At 39.5% G+C, this 23,423-nt stretch overlaps 1 protein-coding gene across 1 annotated transcript in view; it reads left to right on the plus strand.

Moving 5' to 3' along the window:
- UTRN (utrophin) overlaps window positions 1-23,423 on the plus strand; it is a 528,745-nt gene that overhangs the window by 466,428 nt on the left and 38,894 nt on the right. Inside the window, exons 67-70 of the mRNA XM_077813162.1 lie at window positions 262-398; window positions 2,595-2,633; window positions 2,865-2,930; window positions 11,654-11,719. Coding sequence (XP_077669288.1) covers window positions 262-398; window positions 2,595-2,633; window positions 2,865-2,930; window positions 11,654-11,719 — 308 coding nt within the window. The remainder of the gene's footprint in view (window positions 1-261; window positions 399-2,594; window positions 2,634-2,864; window positions 2,931-11,653; window positions 11,720-23,423) is intronic.

A 23,423-nucleotide genomic window follows, 5' to 3' on the forward strand; every position in this document is an offset into this window, starting at 1 on the left:
TTTATTAGCCATCATTTCATAAAATATAAAGAAACCTTGTGTATTCATTGTTAACAGGTTTAAGCGCTGTGGGTTTTCAAGCCAGCATAACAAATCCTGGCGATGCATTTTTCCACAATTGCTAATGTAAATTTCAGGCTATTCATAGAGTATAAAATCATCAGCTTTTAGAAGTTCCCCCATATGTACTCTTCCAGCGTTATTTAAGATATAACCCAGTGCCAATTAGAAATGTTTAATTTTATTTCTCTACTGTTCTAGACAACATCCGGAGAAGATGTACGCGACTTCACTAAGGTGCTGAAGAACAAGTTCCGGTCAAAGAAGTATTTTGCTAAGCACCCACGACTTGGCTACCTTCCTGTGCAAACAGTTCTTGAAGGCGATAATTTGGAGGCGTAAGTTTGAATGAAGCATGATCTCTGCCATGTGGTTCAGAAGCCTCTTCCCCCCCTTAAAAAAACCATCAAAAACAAAATTAATGTGAAGCAATCGTACCAGAACCTTAGTGAGGGAATATTTTTTGTGAACCCTTTTTTGTTTTATTTTACTTTCTTTGCTTATTTTCTAAAAATAATTTTATACTTTGGTTGTATAAATATGTTGCCATAAAGTCATGGAATTCAGAAAAAAGTGAAGTTGGAATTCTTTTTTTTTTTTTGGTAAACTTTTCTCATGGAGAACAGTTTATTTTTATTTATTTAGTATTTATTACTACTTGTCAGGAGAGGCCACTTTTAGTAGAACAAAAATTAAGATGCATTGAAGAGACAATGAGAGTAATTCCATTAATTGACTTTCCTTTATTTCCTGGAATTTCAAGTGCTATAAACACAATACTTGTCTTAAAGTGAATGAAACCATTCTAAAACATATATGCATGGTTTCAGAGTGGTAGCCGTGTTAGTCTGTATCAACAAAAAAAAAAAAAATGAGGAGTACTTGTGGCACCTTAGAGACTAACAAATTTATTTGGTCAAAGCATTCGTGGGCTAAAACCCACTTCATCGGATGCATGCAGTGGAAAATACAGTAGGAAGATATATATACACAGAGAACATGAAAAAATGGGTGTTGCCATACCAACTGTAACAAGACTGATCAATTAAGGTGGGCTAGTATCAGCAGGAGGGGAAAAAAAACTTTTGTAGTGATAATCAGGATGGCCCATTTCAAACAGTTGAAAAGAAGGTGTGAGTAACAGTAGGGGAAAAATTAGCATGGGGAAATAGTTTTTACATTGTGTAATGACCCATCCGCTCCCAGTCTTTATTTAATAATGTCCAGTTTGCAAATTAATTCCAATTCTGCAGTTTCTCCTTGGAGTCTGGTTTTGGAATTTTTTTGTTGGAGAATTGCAACTTTTAGTCTGAAATTGAGTGACCAGGGAGGTTGAAGTGTTCTCCTACTGGTTTTTGAATGTCATAATTCTTGATGTCTGATTTGTGTCCATTTATTCTTTTGCATAGAGATTGTCCAGTTTGGCCAATGTACATTGTACATTCAAAAACCAGTCGGAGAACACTTCAACCTCCCTGGCAAATTGGTAGTCCAGCTTAGGAGTGGCTAAGGATTAGAATAGTAGGGATATTTCAACAGGTCGGGATAAAGGTGTATTGTCAAGCTATGAGGTAAGCATACATATAGTCTCTCTGCAAAGGGTGGCTGTAGCCTATGTTATCAGTAAAAGTGGCAAAGAGTCCTGTGGCACCTTATAGACTAACAGACGTATTGGAGCATAAGCTTTTGAGGGTGAATACCCACTTCGACGGATGTTATCAGTGCTTCCCTTCCATAAGCAATAAATCTTAGACTAGACTGTTCTCAGTGATAGCTGATGACAGAACAAGGAGTAATGGTCTCAAGTTGCAGTGGGGGAGGTTTAGGTTGGATATTAGGAAAAACTTTTTCACTGGAGGGTGGTAAAGCACTGGAATGCGTTACCTAGGGAGGTGGTGGAATCTCCTTCCTTAGATATTTTTCAGGTCAGGCTTGACAAAGCCCTGGCAGGGATGATTTAGTTGGGGATTGGTCCTGCTTTGAGCAGGGGGTTGGACTAGATGACCTCCTGAGGTCCCTTCCAACCCTGATATTCTATGAAAACAGCCATAAGTATTTTGTCTTTAAGAAAAACCTCTCCCTTATAGGATATTTGTTTGTTATTTGCTATGTAATAGAAAAATATTATAGTAATAACCTTGATTTTAGCCTTTTAATTTTTCTACAAATAAGTTGTTATAAGTTCAGTTTCACAGGTAACTTTAAAGAAAAGTCTTAGCAATTAAATATAAGAAATTCCAAATTTAAACAAGTTAGGCATAGTTTTAGATGATTAATTCAATGTGTGGTGGTGATGGTGTATTTTTTAAAACTCCCTTTTTTTAAAAAATGCTTCAGTTACTGTCCTATCCTCCACATGGCACACGGCAGTCTCTGTTGCTACTGCTTTCCTGTGTCATAGATGTTGCTAATGTAAATCATCTGGGCGGGCTGATTGGTAGATAGTTTGTGCTTTTACACCTTATTCTTGCTTAATTGCAGTAAAGTTTTTGTTCTGTCGTTTTCTTCTCTTTTTTTTCTTTCTTTCTTTGCAGTCCTATCACACTCATCAGTATGTGGCCAGAGCAATATGAGTGAGTATGCACAACTCTTGTATCTAGAAAGCTGAATATGCTGATTGTTTTCTTAATGTTGACTAATTGCTTACCTATTTGTATGACCTGTTATACACACCTGACCAAAAGCCCACATAACAGCCTGTTTTTTGACAACTTCATCAGTCTTAAATTTTTTTAAACCCTTGTCTCTGTAATTAGATTACATTAGATACTATTAACATTTTTGTGCTTATTTTCTTTTAATAGTCCCTCCCAGTCTCCACAGCTATTTCATGATGACACACACTCCAGGATAGAGCAGTATGCCACCAGGTAAGAAACATACAGACTTCTTATTTTAATTGTACCTCTGCATTTTCGGATTGATTCCTGCAGGGTGAAATGTATGTTATGTTGAATGGACAGTATTTATTAAAAAGGCATGACTAAGTCTCATGACTTTTTAATACCCAGAGGAAAGTTAAATCTTTCCACCCCAAGAGTTGGGGAGTTATCCTAACTAAAATGTAATGATATTGAATGAAATACATACATCAAAATTGTTGTTGATCAGTATAGAATGGATAGTGTTGCAGCATTACTGTGGGATTTCTGCAAATGTTAGTTTCTTTCCATTCTGACCTTCTAATATGTCTAGTCTTCATAAATAAAGACCCAGTATGGAAAGGTACATAATTGAAAATATCAATTTAACCACTGAACTTCAGCGGAGGGTAAAATAAGTAAGGAATAAACTGCCATTTAATTTGATTCTGAAACAAACTGAGGAAGTATTGCATTTACTTGCATCCATTTTTAGAGGGCAGTAGAATAGTATATTTGATTGTAGATTAGTCTCCCAAGCAACATGGTGGAAGCTCTGTGATTTGAGTCATAACAGTAAAAAAGTAGATGGGACAAAACTCTTGACAATTCCTTAGGAAACAATCTTGTATCATGTGGGAAGAAGGACTAGGGACTGGATAGGTCTTTTTCATCTCGGGGGTCCTGAGATTCTAAGAGATTTCTGCATCGTGCATACTAACTGTTTTGGGAAAGAGTTTCTGACCTAATACAAAATTTTCTTATTTAGCGACTATAGAATATATTATTTTCTGAAAGAAAGTTTTCATTGAATAAGTCCTAATTCTTGGAGCATAAATGATTTTCTGCAAAGTAACCTCAGAGCCATTTTGTAAACCTCCCCTCCTTTCACTTGAGGCTACAGCTGTATTTGTAAATGTGTATTTGCAGCTCCAGTTGTAAATAGTGAATTTCTGTTCTACATCAGAAGAATAAATTGTTACAAATAGACTGTCAGAGGATCTCAACCTTTTTCTTTCAGAGGTCCTCCCCCCCCCCAACATGCTATTAAAAACTACGCGACCCTCCTGTGCCACAATAACTGGTTTTCTGCATATAAAAGCCAGGACTGGCATTAGGGTAGCAAGCAGCATAGTTGCCTGGGGCCCTATGGCACAGGGGCTCCCACAAAGCTACATTGCTCAGGGTTCGGCTTCAGCCCTGGGTGGTGGGGGTCCGGGCTTCAGATTCATGTAGTGGGGCTTCAGCTTTCTGCCTGGGGCCCCAGCGAGTCTAACACTGGCCCTACTTGGTGGACACCCTGAAACCTGCTTGTGGCCCCTAGCGGGCCCTGAACCCCTAGTTAAGAACCTCTGGACTATGTGACAGATTCTCTAGGGCCATACTTGGAGCCAGTACCCCAGTGTGTTTTGCTAGGGCAGAGTTGCTATGCTGCCAAGATCTGCTGAGTGCTGCAGTGAGTGTATGGGCATTTCACCTCTTTGCGCCCAGGAGAGTGGGAAGTTCAGCACTGTTCAACCCTAGAGGTATGTGCTTACAATTCACCTTCAGACAACAAAGAAGCTGATTTGTATCTAGAACAGGAGCTTACCAGTTTTGCTTTATGCACTGCAACAGAAATATCTAGTCTCCTCACATTTCATTTCTTCTGTTTTTAAAGGCAATACAGAGCTTATATCTGCTAGTCAAAATCAAATAATTTGGTATAACTTGCCATTGAATTTATCTAAACGCACCACAAAGAAACAGCTTCAAAACCATCTTAAAAAACATTGTAGCTGTAAAGGAAAATGCAATCAGAAAAGGACCAATTATACATACAAGGGGGAAAAGTAACACTTAAGTGCTACCTATTACCAGCCACAACTTCCTCATTTTGATTTGACAATTAATGTTTTTGTCCTTCTCGTCTTGCCATTAATAAATATAAGTGGGTACATAACTGGTTGAAAGCCTATACTCAAAAGTAGTTGTCAATGGGCCACTTTCAAAACGGGATGACTTATTTGGTGGGGTGTCATAGGGGTCTGTCCTGGCTCCAGTACTTTTCAACATTTTCATTATTGACTTGCATAATGGAGTGAAGAGCAGCTTATACAAGTTATGGGTGACACCAAGCTGGGAGGGGTTGCAAACACTTTCAAGGAATGGATTAGAATTCAAAATGACCTTAATAAGTTGATCTGAAATGAACAATAAAGATATGTGCCACATGTTACACTTAGGAAAGAAAAATCAAATGCACAAATACTAAATGGGGAATAACTGACTAGAAAATAAGTACTGTCGACAAGGATTTGGCAGTCACAGTGGATCACAAATTACATATGAGCCAACAGTGTGATGCAGTTGCAAAAAAGGCTAATATCATTTTGGCGTGTATTTCCAGGAGACATGGGGGGTAATTGTCTTGCTATGCTCAGCACTGGGGAGACATCAGCTGGAATACTATATATAGTTTTGGAGAGAGTGTAGAGGAGAGCTACAAAAACGATAAAAAGTTGAGAAGACCTGACCTAGGAGGAAAGGTTCAAAAAAAAACTGGGCATGGTTAGTGTTGAAAAAAGAAGACTGAGTGAGAACCTGATAACAGTCTTCAAATATATTAAGGGCAGTTACAAACAAGACTCTGATCAATTGTTCTCCATGTCCATTGAAGGTAGGACAAGAAGTAATGGGCTTAAGGATAGATATTAGGAAAAACTTTCTAACTCTAAGTATATAGTTAAGTTCTGGAATAGGATTGCAAGGGAGATTGTGGAATCCTCATCACTTGAGGTTTAAAAAAACAGGTCAGACAAACATGCAACAGGGTTGATCTTGATATGCTTAGTCCTGCCTCAGCACAGGGAGCTGGACTAGATGACCACTTGAGATCCCTTCCAGCCTTACATTTCTATGATTATTAAAGGCTAAAATCATAAGCACTTTAGTTGCTCAGATATGTGCCATTCATGTGGGAAAATGTAGCACCAATATCCATGTGACAATAAAAAATAGGTCAGTGATATAATTACACACAAAAACATGCACAACTCCATTGAGCCCAGCTTGAAACCAGACAAAAGCAAGGAAACTTGGATTTAAGAAGTAAGTTGGCCTCCATCGGAGTGATGTCAGTATTTTTAGTCTGTCTATCCTTTATTCATCCTGTTGCACTTAGATTTTATGATTCATAGAGCCCAGGTGAAAACCACACTTCAAGATTACTGTAGAGCAGTAAGTGGTACCATAATAGATAATTCCATTAGTCCCATTTGTGATGACTCCATGCTGGCCTGACCAATCCTGATTATGGTCATACTGCTATAGAAAGGGGAGTTGGAAGTGTTCTGAACCACGTTACTGATGGATGGGTCCTTGAGGATTACAGAACTATAACTGTACCTACTATGTTCAGAAGCTAAAAGAAAATGCTAATTACTTGTATAACTTGACCTTCTTAAATTAATGGAACTGTTTTTCTTCTATTAATATATGCTTAAGAGAAGTGAAATTATTTTAGTGACACCTTATATTCTGCATGCCAGTTTCATATGCCTGCATATTAAAACTGGGTTGTTTTTTGTTATTGGTCCAACTGGTATTTCTCTTTCAAAATGCAGAACATTTATGATTGACCTGAGCTCTTGTGCTGAATTCCCCCTTTCAGTTACTTAGGGAAGGAGTCAAGTGTTTTAAAATATTCAACAAATATTGTTCATACTATAAATAGTAACATAATTTGTTTGAGTAGCTGGCAGTGACTATTCTGTGTAGGTTGTCTAATCTTCCATTCTGGGAGATTGCCAGAAAGATACCTCACAAGAAAAGGCACAATGACTATAGCTTTATTAAATCAATAAAAATGTAAACAAATGAAGGTGGTCTTTGCAGCAAAGCTGCAAAAGCAAAATTGATTGAAGCTGTCAATCTCAAGCCTTTTATTCTGATTGGCAGGTCCCAAAATCAAAATGGCTACTTAGATATATTGTCTGACCCAGCCAGGCCTGGACCACAAGCCATGCTCCATTCCTGTAGCCCAACGGTTAGAGCTGTCTCTGAGGCAGACTTCGGGTGACCTCTGCTGGTTGGTCTCTCTGTCCCAGCTACATATTGAGTCTCTCAGTTCTGGGGGATATACATCCCTCCTTGCCTACTGTCCCAGCCCAAGCAGCTGAATCAATTTAACCCCTAAGAAAGACTACCCCCACCTCAACGATACAATATAAATGAGAAATGGGGCAACCTGAGCATGATTCTTGTTTCAGAACAGAAAAGAGTTAATAAACATACATTCAGCAATTAAGGACCAACACAATATCCCAAGGATAAGGACTCAGAATTTCTGGAGCAGAGAAGCATACAAATAATAAATAGCAACCAGGAGAGCATAATTCTAGACTCTCTTCTTCTGCTGACTGGCATCAATAATTCTGTACATGTCACAACCCTAAAAATATTGGCGCCAAGATGTTATAAAAGGAGATATTTGTCTTCTTTATAGCTTCTAGTGTCTCCTGCATTACACCAAATTAATTGTTAGAATTTTAATGATCTTAAACAAAAGTCTGGGTATTATCTTGCCCTTTAATACTCGACATGTATCAATGGTGGCTTTGTATCAGAACTGGGGTATAATCTAAAGCAGTAAAAGGTCTGTTCCAAAGCCCATTGACATCAATTAATTTCAATGGTCTTTCGATCAGAGCTCACATTTTCAGAGCTGCTCAAGTTTTAGTCATTTGTTGACCATTGACCTTTACATAAAAGCCAGATTTGTAAAATTTTTGGTGGGGATCAAGGGGTGAATCTTCCAGCAGTGATGTAGGGGATGGAGCACCCTATACTTGAGTGTCTGGGGGGTGGTGATCCCCCAGGTAAGAGAAAAAAATTAAAATAATCTCTGGACCTAACTCCCACTCCAGATGGAAAGATGGCAGCTCAATAAATGGGGCAAGCCCAGGAGGGGCCCCATTCCAGAAGAAGAAATGGTGGTTCAGTAACTTGGGCAGCCTGGTTACCAGGCCATCATCACTCATTCTGGAGCAGGCCCAGAAGCAGAAGATGTAGAGGAGGCAGCATGAGGAGGTGGCATCCTTGCTGCCTCCACCTATTCTTCTTCTAGGCCTGCACCAGGAGGAGAGGGGTACCCTGGGTTCCCCGTGGGTCTTCCCAGTTTACCAAGCCATCATCACTCATTCTGGAAGGGGGAGCTGGATCAGAAGTTCTGGAATGCTTTTCTGGCTCCAAAAGGAAGTTCCAGAACTCCGTTCTGGCACAGCTTGAATGCTGGTATGGGGGCTTTCTCCTCTGCGGGGGTGCCAGCTCCAAAGCAGCCCCAGAATATGGGTGGGGCATGGGATCCATGGGCCCATATAACCAGACAGTATAGATATTTATGGGAGTTGCATTGAACTAAAATGCCCATCCCTACATTTTGAAAACTTAGGGATACTTTCTTAAAATCATGTAGACATTTGTTTTACCAAGGATGTTTTAGTAAGTACCAATGTCCACCCTGTCTCTCCAGTCCAGAACCTGGGAGACTCTTCAGCTGTTCCCTGTCCCTTCTGCCAAACATGGAGGCCATATGTGAACTTCTATAAGAATAATTTCTTACGGTCTACAAAGCTAAAACTCTTGTCCCCATCATTTCCCAATATCCTCCTTCAACACACAGCCACAAATATAATCTCCCCTGCCTATCACTCTGTCCCCTCCCTCTTGCTTTTGAATCCATCCTCCGACTCCCCCATTTTTCCATCACATCGTGTTCAAATGTCTTGTCCTCACTTTCAAGGCTCTTTGCAACGCTGCCCTTATTTATCTAGCTGCTTTTCTCTCACATTATATCACCCCCTCTGCCATGTCACCAGTGCTTACCTCATTAGTCCACTTTTTCCACAGCCATCCTCATTTTCCACCATTATGTCTATTTGAGGAGTTTTGTAAACTGTAATGATAGGATCTGTGTGCTGCTGAGAACTGTTCCAAACATGTCTTCACAGGACTAAAATAACAGGGGAGGAAGTATGATGTAGTGGCTAGAGCAGGGGTGGGCAAACTACAGCCCGCAGGCCGAATCTGGCCCGCGAGCCTTTTTAAGCTGGCCCACGAACTCCAGCCAGGGCACCGGGTCAGGGGCCACACCACATGGCTCAGCCATGCTCCAGCTGGGACACTGGGTTGGGGGCCGCACCACGTACCTCCTGGAAGCAGCCGCACGGCCCCTCTCTGTGGGTCAGGGGCTGCTTCACACATAGGAGCTATAGGGATGTGCTGCAGCTTCTAGGAGCTGCTTGAGGTAAGTGCCGCTCAGAGCCTTCTCCCCACGCCCTAACCCTCTGCCCCACCCCTTGTCGCCCTCCTGCTCTCTAAACCCCTCGATCCCAGCATGGAGCACCCTCTTGCAACCCCAAACCTCTCATCCCCAGCTCCACCCCAACCCTGATCTCCCTCCTGCCCTCCAGACCTCTCGGTCCCAGCTCAGAGCACCATCCTACACCCCAAACTCCTCATTCCCAGCCCCACTCCAGAGTCCACAGCCCCAACCAGAGCCCTCACCCCTCCCGCACCTCAACTTTGTGAGAATTCATGGCCTACCATACAATTTCTATTCCCCGATGTAGCCCTCAGGCCAAAAGTTTGCCCATCCCTGGGCTAGAACGCAGGCCTGGGAGTCAGAGGATCTGGGTCTATTCCTAGTTTTGCTACTGAGTTACTGAGACACCTTGGGTAAGTCACTAAAGCACTCTGTGCCTCAGCTTGCCCTTCTGTGAAATAGTGATAGTTATGCCACTTTTCTATTTTACAGGGGTGCCTTGAAGTTAAATTTAGAATTTTTTTTCAAGGCCACATAGATGCTTACGTGGGCAACATTACAGATGGAGACTAGGATTGTTATTACTGCAGGCTTATTCAGTGTGAGCTAATGCTGAAGATCTACAAGAGATCAAGGTCTAGAAATAGAGGATTATCTGAATGCCATCTTATGAGTTAAAAACGTGACTTCCAAATACACAATCCAGTCTAGATAGTGCTATTCCATCACATGCTATACCATGCCTCCACTTCAGTGGAATAAGGTGACCAAGAATATCAAGAGTCCTTTATCTTATAATAGGTTTTCCTTCATTGCCTCTAATTTTTTCAAAGAAGGCTAATTCATTTACAGATTAAATAACTTGCTCTTAGACAAAAAAGAAAACTAACAAAAATGAGCCATGGGGTGGTGCACACTATATTTTTCTTCAGTTCAAATATGTCTATATAATGTAAGTGGTAATTTTTCTTTATAGTGAATGCCATAGTAGCTTCCCTAGGATCCTAGAAATTAGAACAGGAAAAGAAAGACCTATTAGGTTATTTGGTCCAACTCCCAGAGGACAGAGGTAGTGCAGGTTTCAGGTCTCTGAACGGGAAGTACTCCTGGCGTGAGGAGGGAATTTCACTTTCCTGAGGTCAGTATAAGTTTGATGAAAGATATTTGATTGTTTCTGTTGTTCTTTATTTTATTTATTGCACATTAGAGTCATCATTATTTCCAACTTAACTCAGTAAATCTCTTGTAACCAGGTTGAACTCCTTCAACTTCAGGCGTTTATCAACAAGATAAATCCAGTGCTGGAAATTCTTCTTGTCTTCTATTTTAATCTTCAGTGATTTCTTTAATTATTTTTAGTCAGTTATTGGATTTGAAAATGTTAAGAGACATCCTTACGGTTTTGTAGACTCCAAGAAGGTGGTTCCATAGAAATATTCAGTAGAGTAATAAGGGGAGTTGTCTGTGCCACCCATGGATCTACACACACCATTAAATGTTTCTAGAATGGCTTGTATTCCTTTTATGCAGTGAAAACTACTGAATAGACCTGAAACAATTTCTAGCACGTCTTTAAAGAAACAAATTACCAAGATGATGTTTGCTCCATGAGCGTTCAATTTAAATGATTGTCATTCTGTGTTCCTTATCTTATTCTTTCCATAATGCTGCGCAAACTATACAATAACAAGATAACATGTCTGCAAGATAGCATGACAAAAACAGTTTATATTTTTAATTTATAAAAATGTGATACCCAAACCTTTAAATTAATTCTATTAAAATGGGAAATACAGGCAATAGCCCCCCACGGTTATTCTATATAAATTTATGATTTTTCCAGGAATATGTCTGTTAATACTTTATAGGTCAATTTGTCCATTGTGCAATAGTATTTATTTGAGCATAGCTTCAAAGGTTCCATGATGATTGTGATAATGCTAATGAAAATCTAATGGTCTTCTCTTGGATTGCCAAATAATGTACTTGCTGCAGATGAGTGGGCAGGCAGACTTTGTTAACTCACTTAAAGTTTTCTCATAAAAGTCCATCCATATCAGTGGTTCATACCACTGCGCTCTATTTTCTGGTTTCAGAGTAACAGCCGTGTTAGTCTGTATTCGCAAAAAGAAAAGGCGTACTTGTGGCACCTTAGAGACTAACCAATTCTATTTTCTGTGGATAAACCTATAATGTCACCATATTTTCTAGTTTTGTTAAAATACTTGGAACACCTTAGTTATTAGTGTGTTTTTGTTATCCATCCATCCATCCATCCACATTGTCTTTTCTGTGAACTATCAGCAGTTTAGGGGTTCAACCCTCATCAACTTCAAGAATTGGCATATCTGAAACACTCCCAAATAGAATGATCCCAGTCTGTTTTCTCTGCATGGTCTCCCAAAGTCACATTTCTCTTTTCTTTCAGGCTGGCACAAATGGAAAGGACCAATGGTTCCTTGTTGACAGACAGCAGCTCCACCACGGGAAGTGTGTAAGTAAATCAAGCAATTAGAGCTACTGGGAAAGGCCAACTCATTTGATTATAAATGTCTAATTAATATAATCTTCATTGGTTGCAGTGCTGAATTTTAGTCCCAATCAAAGTAGGTAATAAATGGGGTGCAAAAAAGCCTGCATAAATTTTATGCTTCCAAGCAGTAATGGTATAAATTGGCAGGGTTTGTTCAGCTTGATGTGTCATTTAGTGAAGTGGTTCTGCCTCAAGAAATTGGGTCATTTCAGCTGAAAGGCACATATAAATTCATTCTAGTTTAGCCCATTAATTTAAAGGAGAAAAAGTTATTCAGTAGAGGAATATACAGTGCTAGAACTGTGTTGTTACTTATGCAGAACAGTTATATTGATTTTGCCAGCTATTGGCTCATCTACACGGAGACACATTGTTATTAGCGTTATGGGATATTTTGCTTATAAAAAGCTTTAATTGAGATGAACTGATGTGCTGAATAAAAAAGATACCAAATTCCTGATAGATTAAATATGAATAATTTTTCATTGTCAAGCAAAAATATTTGAAAAACTTCTTATGTCTTTGCCAAGACCGAAATTGGGAGCTTTGTGAACGATCCAAGCATAGGAAGATAAATCCTGGCTCTTTTTAGCTATTTGTGATATTATCAGCTCTTGCAGGGGAAACACAGATCTTTGTTGTTCAATTTTCATTAGGTAGAAAGCCCTTTCATTTTTAAAATTAATGTATTTATTATTTTAAAACCTAATCATGTATTAAGTTTAAGTATGACTTTCATTAGTGATTTGAGATTTCAAAAAGTTTGTTTCAAAGAAACATTTAAGTTTACCTTGAAGTCTTCTCCATACTCCTGCACACTTGGTGCATTCTCGCTCTCACAATTTTTAAGCTACTAAATCTGTTTTCACATATTTCCTTACTAGTGAGTTCATCAGTGACTGGAATGCAGAGCTATCCTTTCTTGGTTCACTTGAAAAACTTGCAAACTCACTGCCTTTTGGCTTGTATTCATAAAAGGAAAAATTGAAAGCTGCTAATGCCTACACATTTGGTTGAGTAGTTTATTTTCCAGTTAATGAATCTAATAAGGTGGCGAGACAGATACACCATGTATTCTAACATTTAAAACATAATTTGCACATGTAATATTTTATTAGTAATTCATCCCCTGTTTTGTCCTAAGATTTTGAATGTTTAAAACTCCTGGGTCTGAAATTGGTCTCAAGCCTCATAACAAAGGTTAATTCAGTAAATTCTGTCTATTATGATGCTGGGATGACTTCCAAGTTTAGGTCCTGATTCTGTAGAGAAAAGTTACACATGTGCTTAAGTATTTGTAAGAGCAGAGCCATAGGTGTCAAGGAGGGCAGCAACACTAACTCTTTCTTTCCAGTTGCGCCCTGGTTCTGATTACAGGTATTTTTCAGGCTTTACTTGAGATGTGCTTGAACTGGAATAATTGGATCCAATAACTAAATAAATAACCCCCACAAAATTGAAAAGTGTTTTGATTTAAAATTTTGATTTGGCCCTGTGACAGTCTGCTGGGGCTCCCAGAATTGTGAGTTACTGCTACTCCTCTGAGCCTCAGCAAGTGAAAGTTTTGCTACTGCTAAGTTGTGTGACATACTAGCTTGTCTGCTCTGCCAGCAAACTCTTCAGGATTCTGCCAGTCCAGACCTTGCCTTGTAGGTAACGAACAGTGAAGCCCCAACTCCTGAGTTCCCCAGAGATGTCTCCCTGCCGTGTCTAGCCCCCTTACAGAATGCTCACAGAAGTTAAGTTCGCTGCTCTTTAAAGAGTCAGTAAGCAACAGCTCATTAATTTAGCTGGAATTTGACAAATTCTCTTATTTCAATCACAGCACTGTGTTGGTTTATATTATTAGTAAAACAAGTTTATCTAATAAAAGGACATAGGATTAAGTGATACCAAGTAGAAGGAATAAAGATAGAATGGGGCGCGAGCAAACAAAAGTAAAAATACACTTCTAAGACCAAAACCTGATTTAATAAAGTAGAGTCTCTTGTTCCAAGAAGTGTTTCTCACCAAGTCTCTTTTCCAGCATAGCTGACTGGACTCTCTAGCCAGGACGTTGCTCAGTTCCTTTACCTCTTCAGGTGAAGAATACCAAAATGACTTTGTTTCCGCTTATATCTCCTAAAGTTTATTGACCCTGTTACAAGAAGCAGGAAGTTTTCCTGCTGTTCTCCTCTTCCTGTTGATTTCCATCCTCCCCCACTGATTCATATGTAAACAGGGCTTCCATTGTTTTGATTCCATAATGCTTAATTTTACATTGGAGACAGCTGCCCTCCCTTCTGTTTGAGAGAAAACCTGTTTCTCCATGTGTTTGATCCCACTTTAAAGCATAATATCAGTGAGTATCCATAATTCCTTATATAGTGTTAATGCGTACAATTCACAATGGTTTTAATCAACATTGTGTCCCAGGTTTACTGAATACACTTTTATAATACAGGAATATCGTATACAATTAGTTGATTCAATTGCTTATCATTTGAAGTTCAGACCCCCTTTGGATAGCCCTGTAAACCTTTGAAACGTATTCTTCTGTAGCATTTCCCCAGATAAAGTTTCTCTCTTCTGCTGGGGCATGGGCAGCATGCTGTCTTCTCCCCTGCTTACTAGCTTTATTTAGCTTCTATGTAAATGTACCTTCATTGTCTCCGCCTGACAAGCAAATGCACATTCTTTGTCTAAGGCAGACTGGGCTTGTGCATTGCTTTCCAAACACATTTTAAGAACATAATTCTAGTACGTATTTATTACTCTTAGTACATACCCCATACATACACCACTCAATGATTATCAGTATCAGTATCTTACCAGTTTGTATATACTTTACATGAAATCTTTTAGATTCAGATTATGACAACAGTGTGTTGGCTATAATGAGTATGTAATGCTTGACAAGACTTGATGACACAGAGTGGTGAACCATCAATGGGCCCCTGTCACAGGCCCACTGTAGATATAGAAGACATCTATGAAATTCAGATCCAGATCCCAGTTCAGGTCCTGAACTTCTGTAATACCTGGGATTTTGGTTCAGGCCCATCTGAAGGTTTTTTAGATACAACATACCACAGAAATGAAATCTCTGGATGTGAATAACCTGAACTTTATGGGGTGGCTGAAATTTAGGTCAAAATTTTTAATCTCAGGCTCATCTAATATAAACCTATCTGGGCAAAATCCCTAAATCTTAGTGCATTTTGCTGGGCCTCAGGAGAGAATTACTGATTTGTAAATCAAATTCTGTACTGCTCATAATCAGAGCTCTGTTATTTGGTATTATTTTATTGATCCCTGAGAGTCCTTCAGTGTATTGCAAACTTGTAATAGGGGCAAAGTCACTTTTAACATTGGAAAGTTGCTACTTCTGTCTTGTCAGCTGAACCCTGTTAATGAGCTTGTTAACACACTTTCATGCTCTAAAGCAGTGGTTCTCAAAGCCGGTCTGCCGCTTGTTCAGGGAAAGCCCCTGGCGAGCTGGACCGGTTTGTTTACCTGCCGCGTCTGCAGGTTCAGCTGATCACGGCTACCACTGGCCGTGGTTCGCCACTCCAGGCCAATGGGGGCTGCGGGAAGGGCGGCCAGCACATAAGCATGGAAAGTGTCCAGTGCAGAGTGTCCAAAATGTGTCTAAATCAAGCAAAATATTAGGACCTTCCTGATGTAAATATTTTAAAGAAAAGGAAATTTTTTTTTCCTTCATAGCGTTTGCTACATTAATTCTGGAAGAATGTTCTAAACATTTGAACAAGGGGGTCCTGTTAATTTTTCATGTAGGTTAATTTAGTTTTAGCTGGGGCTATCAATCGCAGTTAACTCAGGCGAATAACTAAAAAAAATTAATCTCTATGAAAAAAATTAATCGTGATTAATCACACTGTTAAACAATAGAATAGGAATTGAAAGTTATTAAATATTTTTGGATGTTTTTCTACATTTTCAAATATATCAATTTCAATTACAACACAGAATACAAAGTACTCACTCAATATAATTTTTAATTAAAAATGTTTGCACTGTAAAAATGCTAAAAGAAATAGCATTTTTCAGTTCACCTCCTATGAGTACTGTAGTGCAATCTCTTTATCGTGAAAGTGCAACTTACAGATGTAGGGGTTTTTTTTACATAACTACGCTCAAAAACAAAACAACATAAAACTTTACCGCCTACAAGTCCACCTAGGGTATGTCTACACTACCCGCTGGATTGGTGGGAAGCAATCGATCCAGCGGGGGTTGATTTATCACATCTACTCTAGACTTTATAAATCAACCCCGAGTACTCTCCCGTCAACTCCTGTACTCCAGCTCCACGAGAGGCGCAGGCGGAGTCAATGGGGAAGTGGCAGCAGTCAACTCACCGCGGTGAAGACACCACGGTAAGTCGATCTAAGTACGTCGACTTCAGCTATGTTGTTCACGTAGCTGAAGTTGCGTAACTTAGATCGATTCCTCCGCCTCACCCCCCAGTGTAGACCAAGCCTCAGTCCTACTTCTTGTTCAGCCCATAGCTAAGCAAAACAAGTTTGTTTACATTTACGGGAGATAATGCTGCCCACTTCTTAATTACAATGTCACCTGAAAGTGAGAATAGGCGTTCACTTGGCACTGTTGTAGCTGCCATTTCAAGATATTTACATGACCGATGTGCTAAAGATTCATATGTCTCTTCATGCTTCAGCCATCGTTCCAGAGGACATGCTTCCATGTTGATGAAGCTCATTTAAAAAAAAAAAAAAAAAGCGTTCATTAAATTTATGACTGAACTCCTCAGGGGAGAATTGTATGTCTCCTGCTCTGTTTTACCTGCATTCTGCCATATATTTCATGTTATAGCAGTCTCGGATGATGACCCAGTACATGTTCGTTTTAAGAACACTTTCACTAAAAATTTGACAAAATGCGACGAAGATACCAATGTGAAATTTCTGCAGATAGCTACAGCACTTGACGCAAGATTTAAGAATCTGAAGTGCCTTCCAAAATCTGAGAGGGACGAGGTGTGGAGCATGCTTTCAGAAGTCTTAAAAGAGCAACACTCTGATGCAGAAACTACAGAACCCAAACTGCCAAAAAAAGAACATCAACCTTCTGCTGGTGGCATCTGACTCAGATAATGAAAACGAACGTGTGTCAGTCCACACTTCTTTGGATTGTTAGCTCGCAGAACTCGTCATCAGCATGGACGCATGTCCTCTGAATGGTGGTTGAAGCATCAAGGGACGTATGAATAATTAGCACATCTAGCATGTAAATATCATGAGACGCCAGCTACAACAGTGCCATACAAACACCCTTTCTCACTTTCAGGTGCCATTGTAAACAAGAAGCAGGCAGCATTATCTTCTGGTAATGTAAACCAATTTGTTTGTTTGAGCGGTTGGCTGAACAAGATGTAGGACTAATTGGACTTGTAGGCTCTAAAGTTTTACATTGTTTTATTTTTGAATGCAGGTTTTTTTGGTACATAATTCTACATTTGTAAGTTCAACTTTCATGATAAAGCAATTGCACTACGTTATTTCTATTAGGTGAATTGAAAAATACTATTTCTTTTGTTTTTTACAGTGCAAATATTTGTAATAAAAATAAATACAAAATGAGTGCTGTACACTTTGTATTCTGTGTTGTAACTGAAATCAATATATTTGAAAATGTAGAAAACATCCAAAATATTTAAGTAAATGATGTTCTATTGTTTAACAGCACAATTAATCGTGATTAATTTTTTTAATCATTAATTTTTTTAATCGTTTGACACCCCTAGTTTTAGCAAATACAGCTAAATCTAATGGCTATTCATTTATAAAATAGATTATTCCCCTTTGTTGAATCTAAACTCAGAATGATCATGAGGAAAAAGATTAAGATATTCCTCATACTCTTTCCCCAAATGTTCTGGTGTCTCACAGAGATCCTGGTCATGTCGTTTGAGAAACACTGGTTTAGTGTAGTAAATGGAAAATGAACATTATTGAGAAAATAATTATTTTGAATTTATACTAATGTTAATCTATAGCATTAATGAAATAAGTTGTAATGATCTGCATAAAGCAATAGGCCAAAACTCAGTACTGTATCAGTAAATACTGATAATTTTTGTTAACATAACTAACTTTTTCTTCTCTTCTACTTTTTAAATGTTTGTGAAATGCCACAATGTATATTTAGAAGTAACTTTTTATATTATCCTATATAACTATTCTATCAAATCTGTACATGTACCATACCTAAGAGGTTGAGATCTATTTAGAATATGCACATATGTCTGCTACGACAGACAATACATTTCTCATTAATCCCTTTGCTGTTAGTCTCACTCCACACCTTCTATGCTGCCAATGCCGGTGAACATGCCACCAAAAACTGTGCCGTGTTAGAACTTACCTTGAACATTCAGCAGCACAGCAGCCGTGTTCTCCCTCAAAGTGCCTAAATCAGCTAGTGACAATCAAGAAGTTAAAGACCATCCAGTCAGAGAGAGAAATTAATTTCAGTTGGCAATAAATTGGGAAAAGAACAGATAAGCAAAAGTGAAAGCGGGAGAGAGAAATTTTGACAACCATGTTGAACCTTCAGGATTTTGCTATTTCTCACAGCAACGCTAGGTCAAAGGGGGAAATGCAATTATCACCAGCACGTTCAGGTTAGTGCATAAGATTTAATTTACTATCTGGTTTTCTCAATCAAATAGAATCAAGAATCCACCAGAGCTCAGAATGATTCTGTCAGAAAGACTTGATCTTTTTTTAGAGCTCAGACTGAATGCTCTGAAAGACGTGGGAAACTACACCCATTTGCCCCTTATTCTCCATATACTTATGCATACAATCTATACACACCTATTTAAAGATATCCACACACACACACAGAATAGCGTGTTTCAAGTGCAGGTTTCCATGGCTTGTTACGTGAGATGCACCTCTCTTAAATTTGACCTTCCTGCAGCCCATTTTTACACCTTAGTGCTGTCATTCTGCTAAATGGCACAGGCACTAAACACTACAGTGCAGTCTTATAACTTCTCCATCTTCATGATCCTGATTTTGAATCAAAGTAAGCTGAAAATCTACAGTGGAATAACTACTGAAAAAGGCTGAGGAGTTGATTTTGATTCTCTGCTTTTAGAGGTTGTTGCCTACCGTCCCCTATCAGTTCTGGAAAAGAAAGTGTAATGGATTCGCAATATCAAAATGTTTGTTTGCCAGAGTGCATTTGCTGCTTCCTTGTCTTGTAGGCCATTCTGTCATCATGAAACCCTGAATTAAAACTCCAGTGCCACTAATAGATCTATCTTAATTACTGTCATGAGATTTGTTAGTGCAGACACAAGGTCCTGCCTTTCAGACCAATAATTTAGCAAGGCAGACAGAAGGTTGAGGGAGAGATACATAGCAAAGATTCATCTTTTCCTTAAGTAGATTTCTTCCTTTATCTGGTGTTCATTGAACAGGAATGTTATCTGTAAGAATGTGCCGCTTATAATGGACAAATCAATACTTCCAATCTTTGTCCTCTGTATTCCATGTGAGGTAGCCACAGTGAGAGAGAAGGGGAGAAAATCTCCTGTCCTGAATGAATATGATTATAGAGTTCGAAATAAAAAAAAAATTAGTAGTTTTTTTTATCAGTTTGTATTTATCTGTTGCAGTCACAGCAGCTAGTAGCAGTACCATGAGGGTTCTGTCAGACATTATCATTTGTAAATTTCATTTTTCAGTGTCTTATAAATGTTATGCAAAAATTCACAGATTATCACGTCATGCCAGAAATGACAGAACAGGACTTTAACGTATAAGAATTCAGCTTTGGGAGCACTTTTTAAAAAAGTTCTATTTTAGACGTCAGTGCTTAATGAATAAACTTGTAATTTAGACAGTGCTTTTTTGGTATCTATTTAAAAACTAATTCAAGTAGCCAAAATAGAAATATTTTACTTCGTGTATCACCTGAACTTTTCACAAAAACGTCTCTCTCACCATAAGGATGTCTCTGCACTTCAAAATGATGCCATTCGTTCACAACAGCCCTGAAGAAATAGTTGCACTCATCAGTTAAATGAATGTTTTAGACCATCTTTTTTTAAAAAAAAAAACAACTTGATTTCACAATGTTCTGTCTCTTCGGTCTGGTTCAGTGCTGTGTTGTAGCACTCGCTTCTCACCTGAAGAGTGAGGCTAGAATTGCCAGCATTTCTCAGTATGTCCAAGAACATGCTGGTTTGAGTGGGGTGATTCTGTATGGCTTCCAGGATTTTAAGAAGCACAAGTTCATGGGTCCAGATCTAATGCATCCAAGGATGCTGAGGGAGTTAGCTAGTATGATTGCAGAGCCATTGGCCATTATCTTTGAAAAGTTGTGGTGATTGGGGGAGGTCCCAGATGATTGGAAAAAGGCAAATATATGATTTTCCCCCATATTTTAAAAAGGGGAAAAAAGAACCTGGGGAACTACAGACCAGTCAGCCTCACTTCAGTCCCTGGCAAAATCATGGAGCAGGTCCTCAAGGACTCCATTTTGAAGCACTTGGAGAAGAGGAAGGTGATCAGGAACAATCAACATAGATTCACCAAGGGAAAGTCATGCCTGACGAACCTGATTGCCTTCTATGATCAGATAACTGGCTCTCTGGATATGGGGAAAGTGGTGGATGTGACATATCTTGACTTTAGCAAAGCTTTTGATACGGTCTCCCACAGTATTCTTGCCAGGAAGTTAAAAAAGTATGGATTGGATGAATGGACTATAAGGTGGATAGAAAGCTGGCTAGATTGTCAGGCTCAATGGGTAGTGATCAACAGCTTGATGTGTAGTTGGCAGCTGGTATCAAGCGGAGTGTCCCAGGGGTCAGTCCTGGGGCCGGTTTTGTTCAACTTCTTTATTAATTGCACTCTCAGCAAGTTCACAGATGACATTAAAATGGGGGGAGCGGTAGATATGCTGGAGTATAGGGATAGGGTCCGGAGTGATCTAGACACATTGGAGGGTTGGGCCAAGAGAAATCTGATGAAGTTCAACAGGGACAAGTGCAGAGCCCTGCACTTAGGAAGGAAGAATCCCATGCACCGCTACAGGCTGGGGACCAACTGGCTAAGCGGCAGTTCTGGAGTAAAGGACTTGGGGATTACAGCGAACAAGAAGCTGGATATGAGTCAGCAGTGTGCCTTTGTTGCCAAGAAGGCCAATGGCATATTGGGCTGCATTAGTAGGAGCATTGCCAGCAGATTAAGGGAAGTGATTATTCCCCGCTGTTCGGCACTGGTGAGGCTACACGTGGAGTACAGTTTTGGTCCCCCAACTACAGAAGGGATGTGGACAAATTGGAGAGAGTCCAGCGGAGGGCAATGAAAATGATTAGGGGGCTGGGGCACATGACTTAAGAGGAGAGGCTGAGGAAACCAAGGTTATTTAGTCTGCGGAAGAGAAGAGTGAAGGGGGGTTCCAAAGAGGATGGAGCTAGGCTGTTCTCAGTGGTCGCAGATGACAGAACAAGAAGCAATGGTCTCAAGTTGCAGTGCAGAAAGTCTAGGTTGGATATTAGGAAACACTATTTCACTAGGAGGGTGGTGAAGCACTGGACTGGGTTACCTAGGAAGGTGGTGGAACCTCCATCCATAGAGGTTTTTAAGGCCCGGCTTGACAAAACCTTGGCTGGGATGATTTAGTTGGTGTTGGTCCTGCTTTGAGCAGGGAATTGGACTAGATGACCTCCTGAGGTCTCTTCCAACCCTAATATTCTATGATTCTATTCTATGAAGCCCTACAAATATTCTAGGGCTTTATGCAACATCATAATTTCCCTTGAAATACACTTAAGCAATAATCTTAGTTATAACTGGAGAATATTTTTAAGGTGGATAAAGGAAGAACATGGGCAAGCTACTGCAGTTTTTCACTAATGTTTTAGGATCTGCTCCAAAGTCCATTGAGGTCAATAAAAAGATTCCCACTGGTCTTTGAATCAGGCCTTTAGTTTGTAACTAGGTTATTGGAAAAGAAGCAGTTATGAGTTTCACTGAGATATGAAAGTAGCTGGGAGAAGAAAGGACAAAGGGGCTTGTTTTTGTAGGTATAAGAAAAATGAAAAAACAACCTGCACATTGATCTCTTTCTACCCCTGCCAACAGTGTTCATCAATAAGGCTAAGATTTTGTCATGCATATTTTTAGTAAAAGTTAGACAGGTCACAGGCAATAAAGAAAAATTCACTGGACCCCGTGACCTATTCATGACTTTTACTAAAAATATGCATGACAAAATGGAGAACTGTGGGGTCCTCACACCAACCCGAAGGGCCCGGCTCTGAGCTTGCGGCTTCCCCCCACTGCCCATGGGTCCAAGCTCAGGGCACCGCCACCGCCCATGGCTGCTCCAAGTTCTGGGACATCCCTGCTGCCCTGCCGCCCACAACAGCTGGGAGCTGTGGGGTCCATCCGCGATGGCAAGGAGCTCCTGGGGGCCCCACTGCCCGGTGTCCAGGAGCTCTGAGGCATCCCTGCACCAGTTGAGAGAAAATTACACAAAACAGGAGCATAGAGGAAGGAGCTTCTCATCTCTATTCTGTTTTTAATTCTTGTAACATAAATGAATGCATGTGGACTGAAACAGCATGAATTGAAACAATTGACAGGACTGTCACATGATATAGGTGGAATTGGTAGTTTTTCACTTTGGGTTACTTAACATATAAGTATTTGATAAAAACCCCAAACTTTCATACCTAAATGACAAGAAGTAAATCCAGCTAGAGTCAAGAAGCAGAAGCCCACGTAACAGCTTATAGTGAGTAGTTTACTTATACTCAAGCAGAGAAATATTGGAGATATTTCCATTTTACTCTAACATAGGAACTAGTGTACAGGAAGACGTGCCGGAAGCAAATACTCAATGAGCTTACACCAGTCACTTAGTAGAAGTGATCCTCTAATAAAGAGCAGAAAACTACTGCATACATTTGTGGATATTTTGGCACTGTCTCTAGGAGGTTACCTAATAGCAGTGGTCTTTTGCACAGATTTTGCTGTGTATGCAGTGAGCTATCAGGAAACGTCCTTGCCTCAGCAGTGTACCCAGTTAAAGAAGGTTTAACATACATACACACTCAGTTTATGTTCATAATTCTCATTAGGGCTTATATACATTACCTAAATGCATTTGTGAGAATAGAGAATGCCATTCATGATGATGGCTTGATGTATCTTTGAGAAGTCATTGCCATCCATAAAGATGGCTTGTAATTCACATATATGAGTGTTTAATTCCTCTTGGTTACCAACCACCACAACTGTGGTTTGTCTCTCATCAAAGGAGTCTGCTTCTAAGCAGCTATTTTTTCAAATAATTAAAATGTGACTGTACATTTGAATGTTTTGGGATGAATGGTATTACATAAGTGTGTGTTGCTTATTGGCCATATTCTATTAAAAAAAGGTCTCTTTAAATGTTCCATTACATTTGATATCAAAAATAAATATTTTCCAAATAACCAGTTGTCATTTTAAGTATGTCCAGTATAGGGCATTGGCTCAGGTTACTTTTGGTTATGTCCATTGCACCATTAGTTGGATCAAGGAGTTATGGGTTAGTTCGTTGACGAAAAACTCATAACAAGAGATAAACGTTGTTGATGAGAAATAGTTTGTGTAGCAGGATGCTACTGTTTGTC

This window comes from Eretmochelys imbricata, chromosome 3 (genome assembly GCF_965152235.1).
Source record: "Eretmochelys imbricata isolate rEreImb1 chromosome 3, rEreImb1.hap1, whole genome shotgun sequence".
NCBI lineage: Eukaryota > Metazoa > Chordata > Testudines > Cheloniidae > Eretmochelys > Eretmochelys imbricata.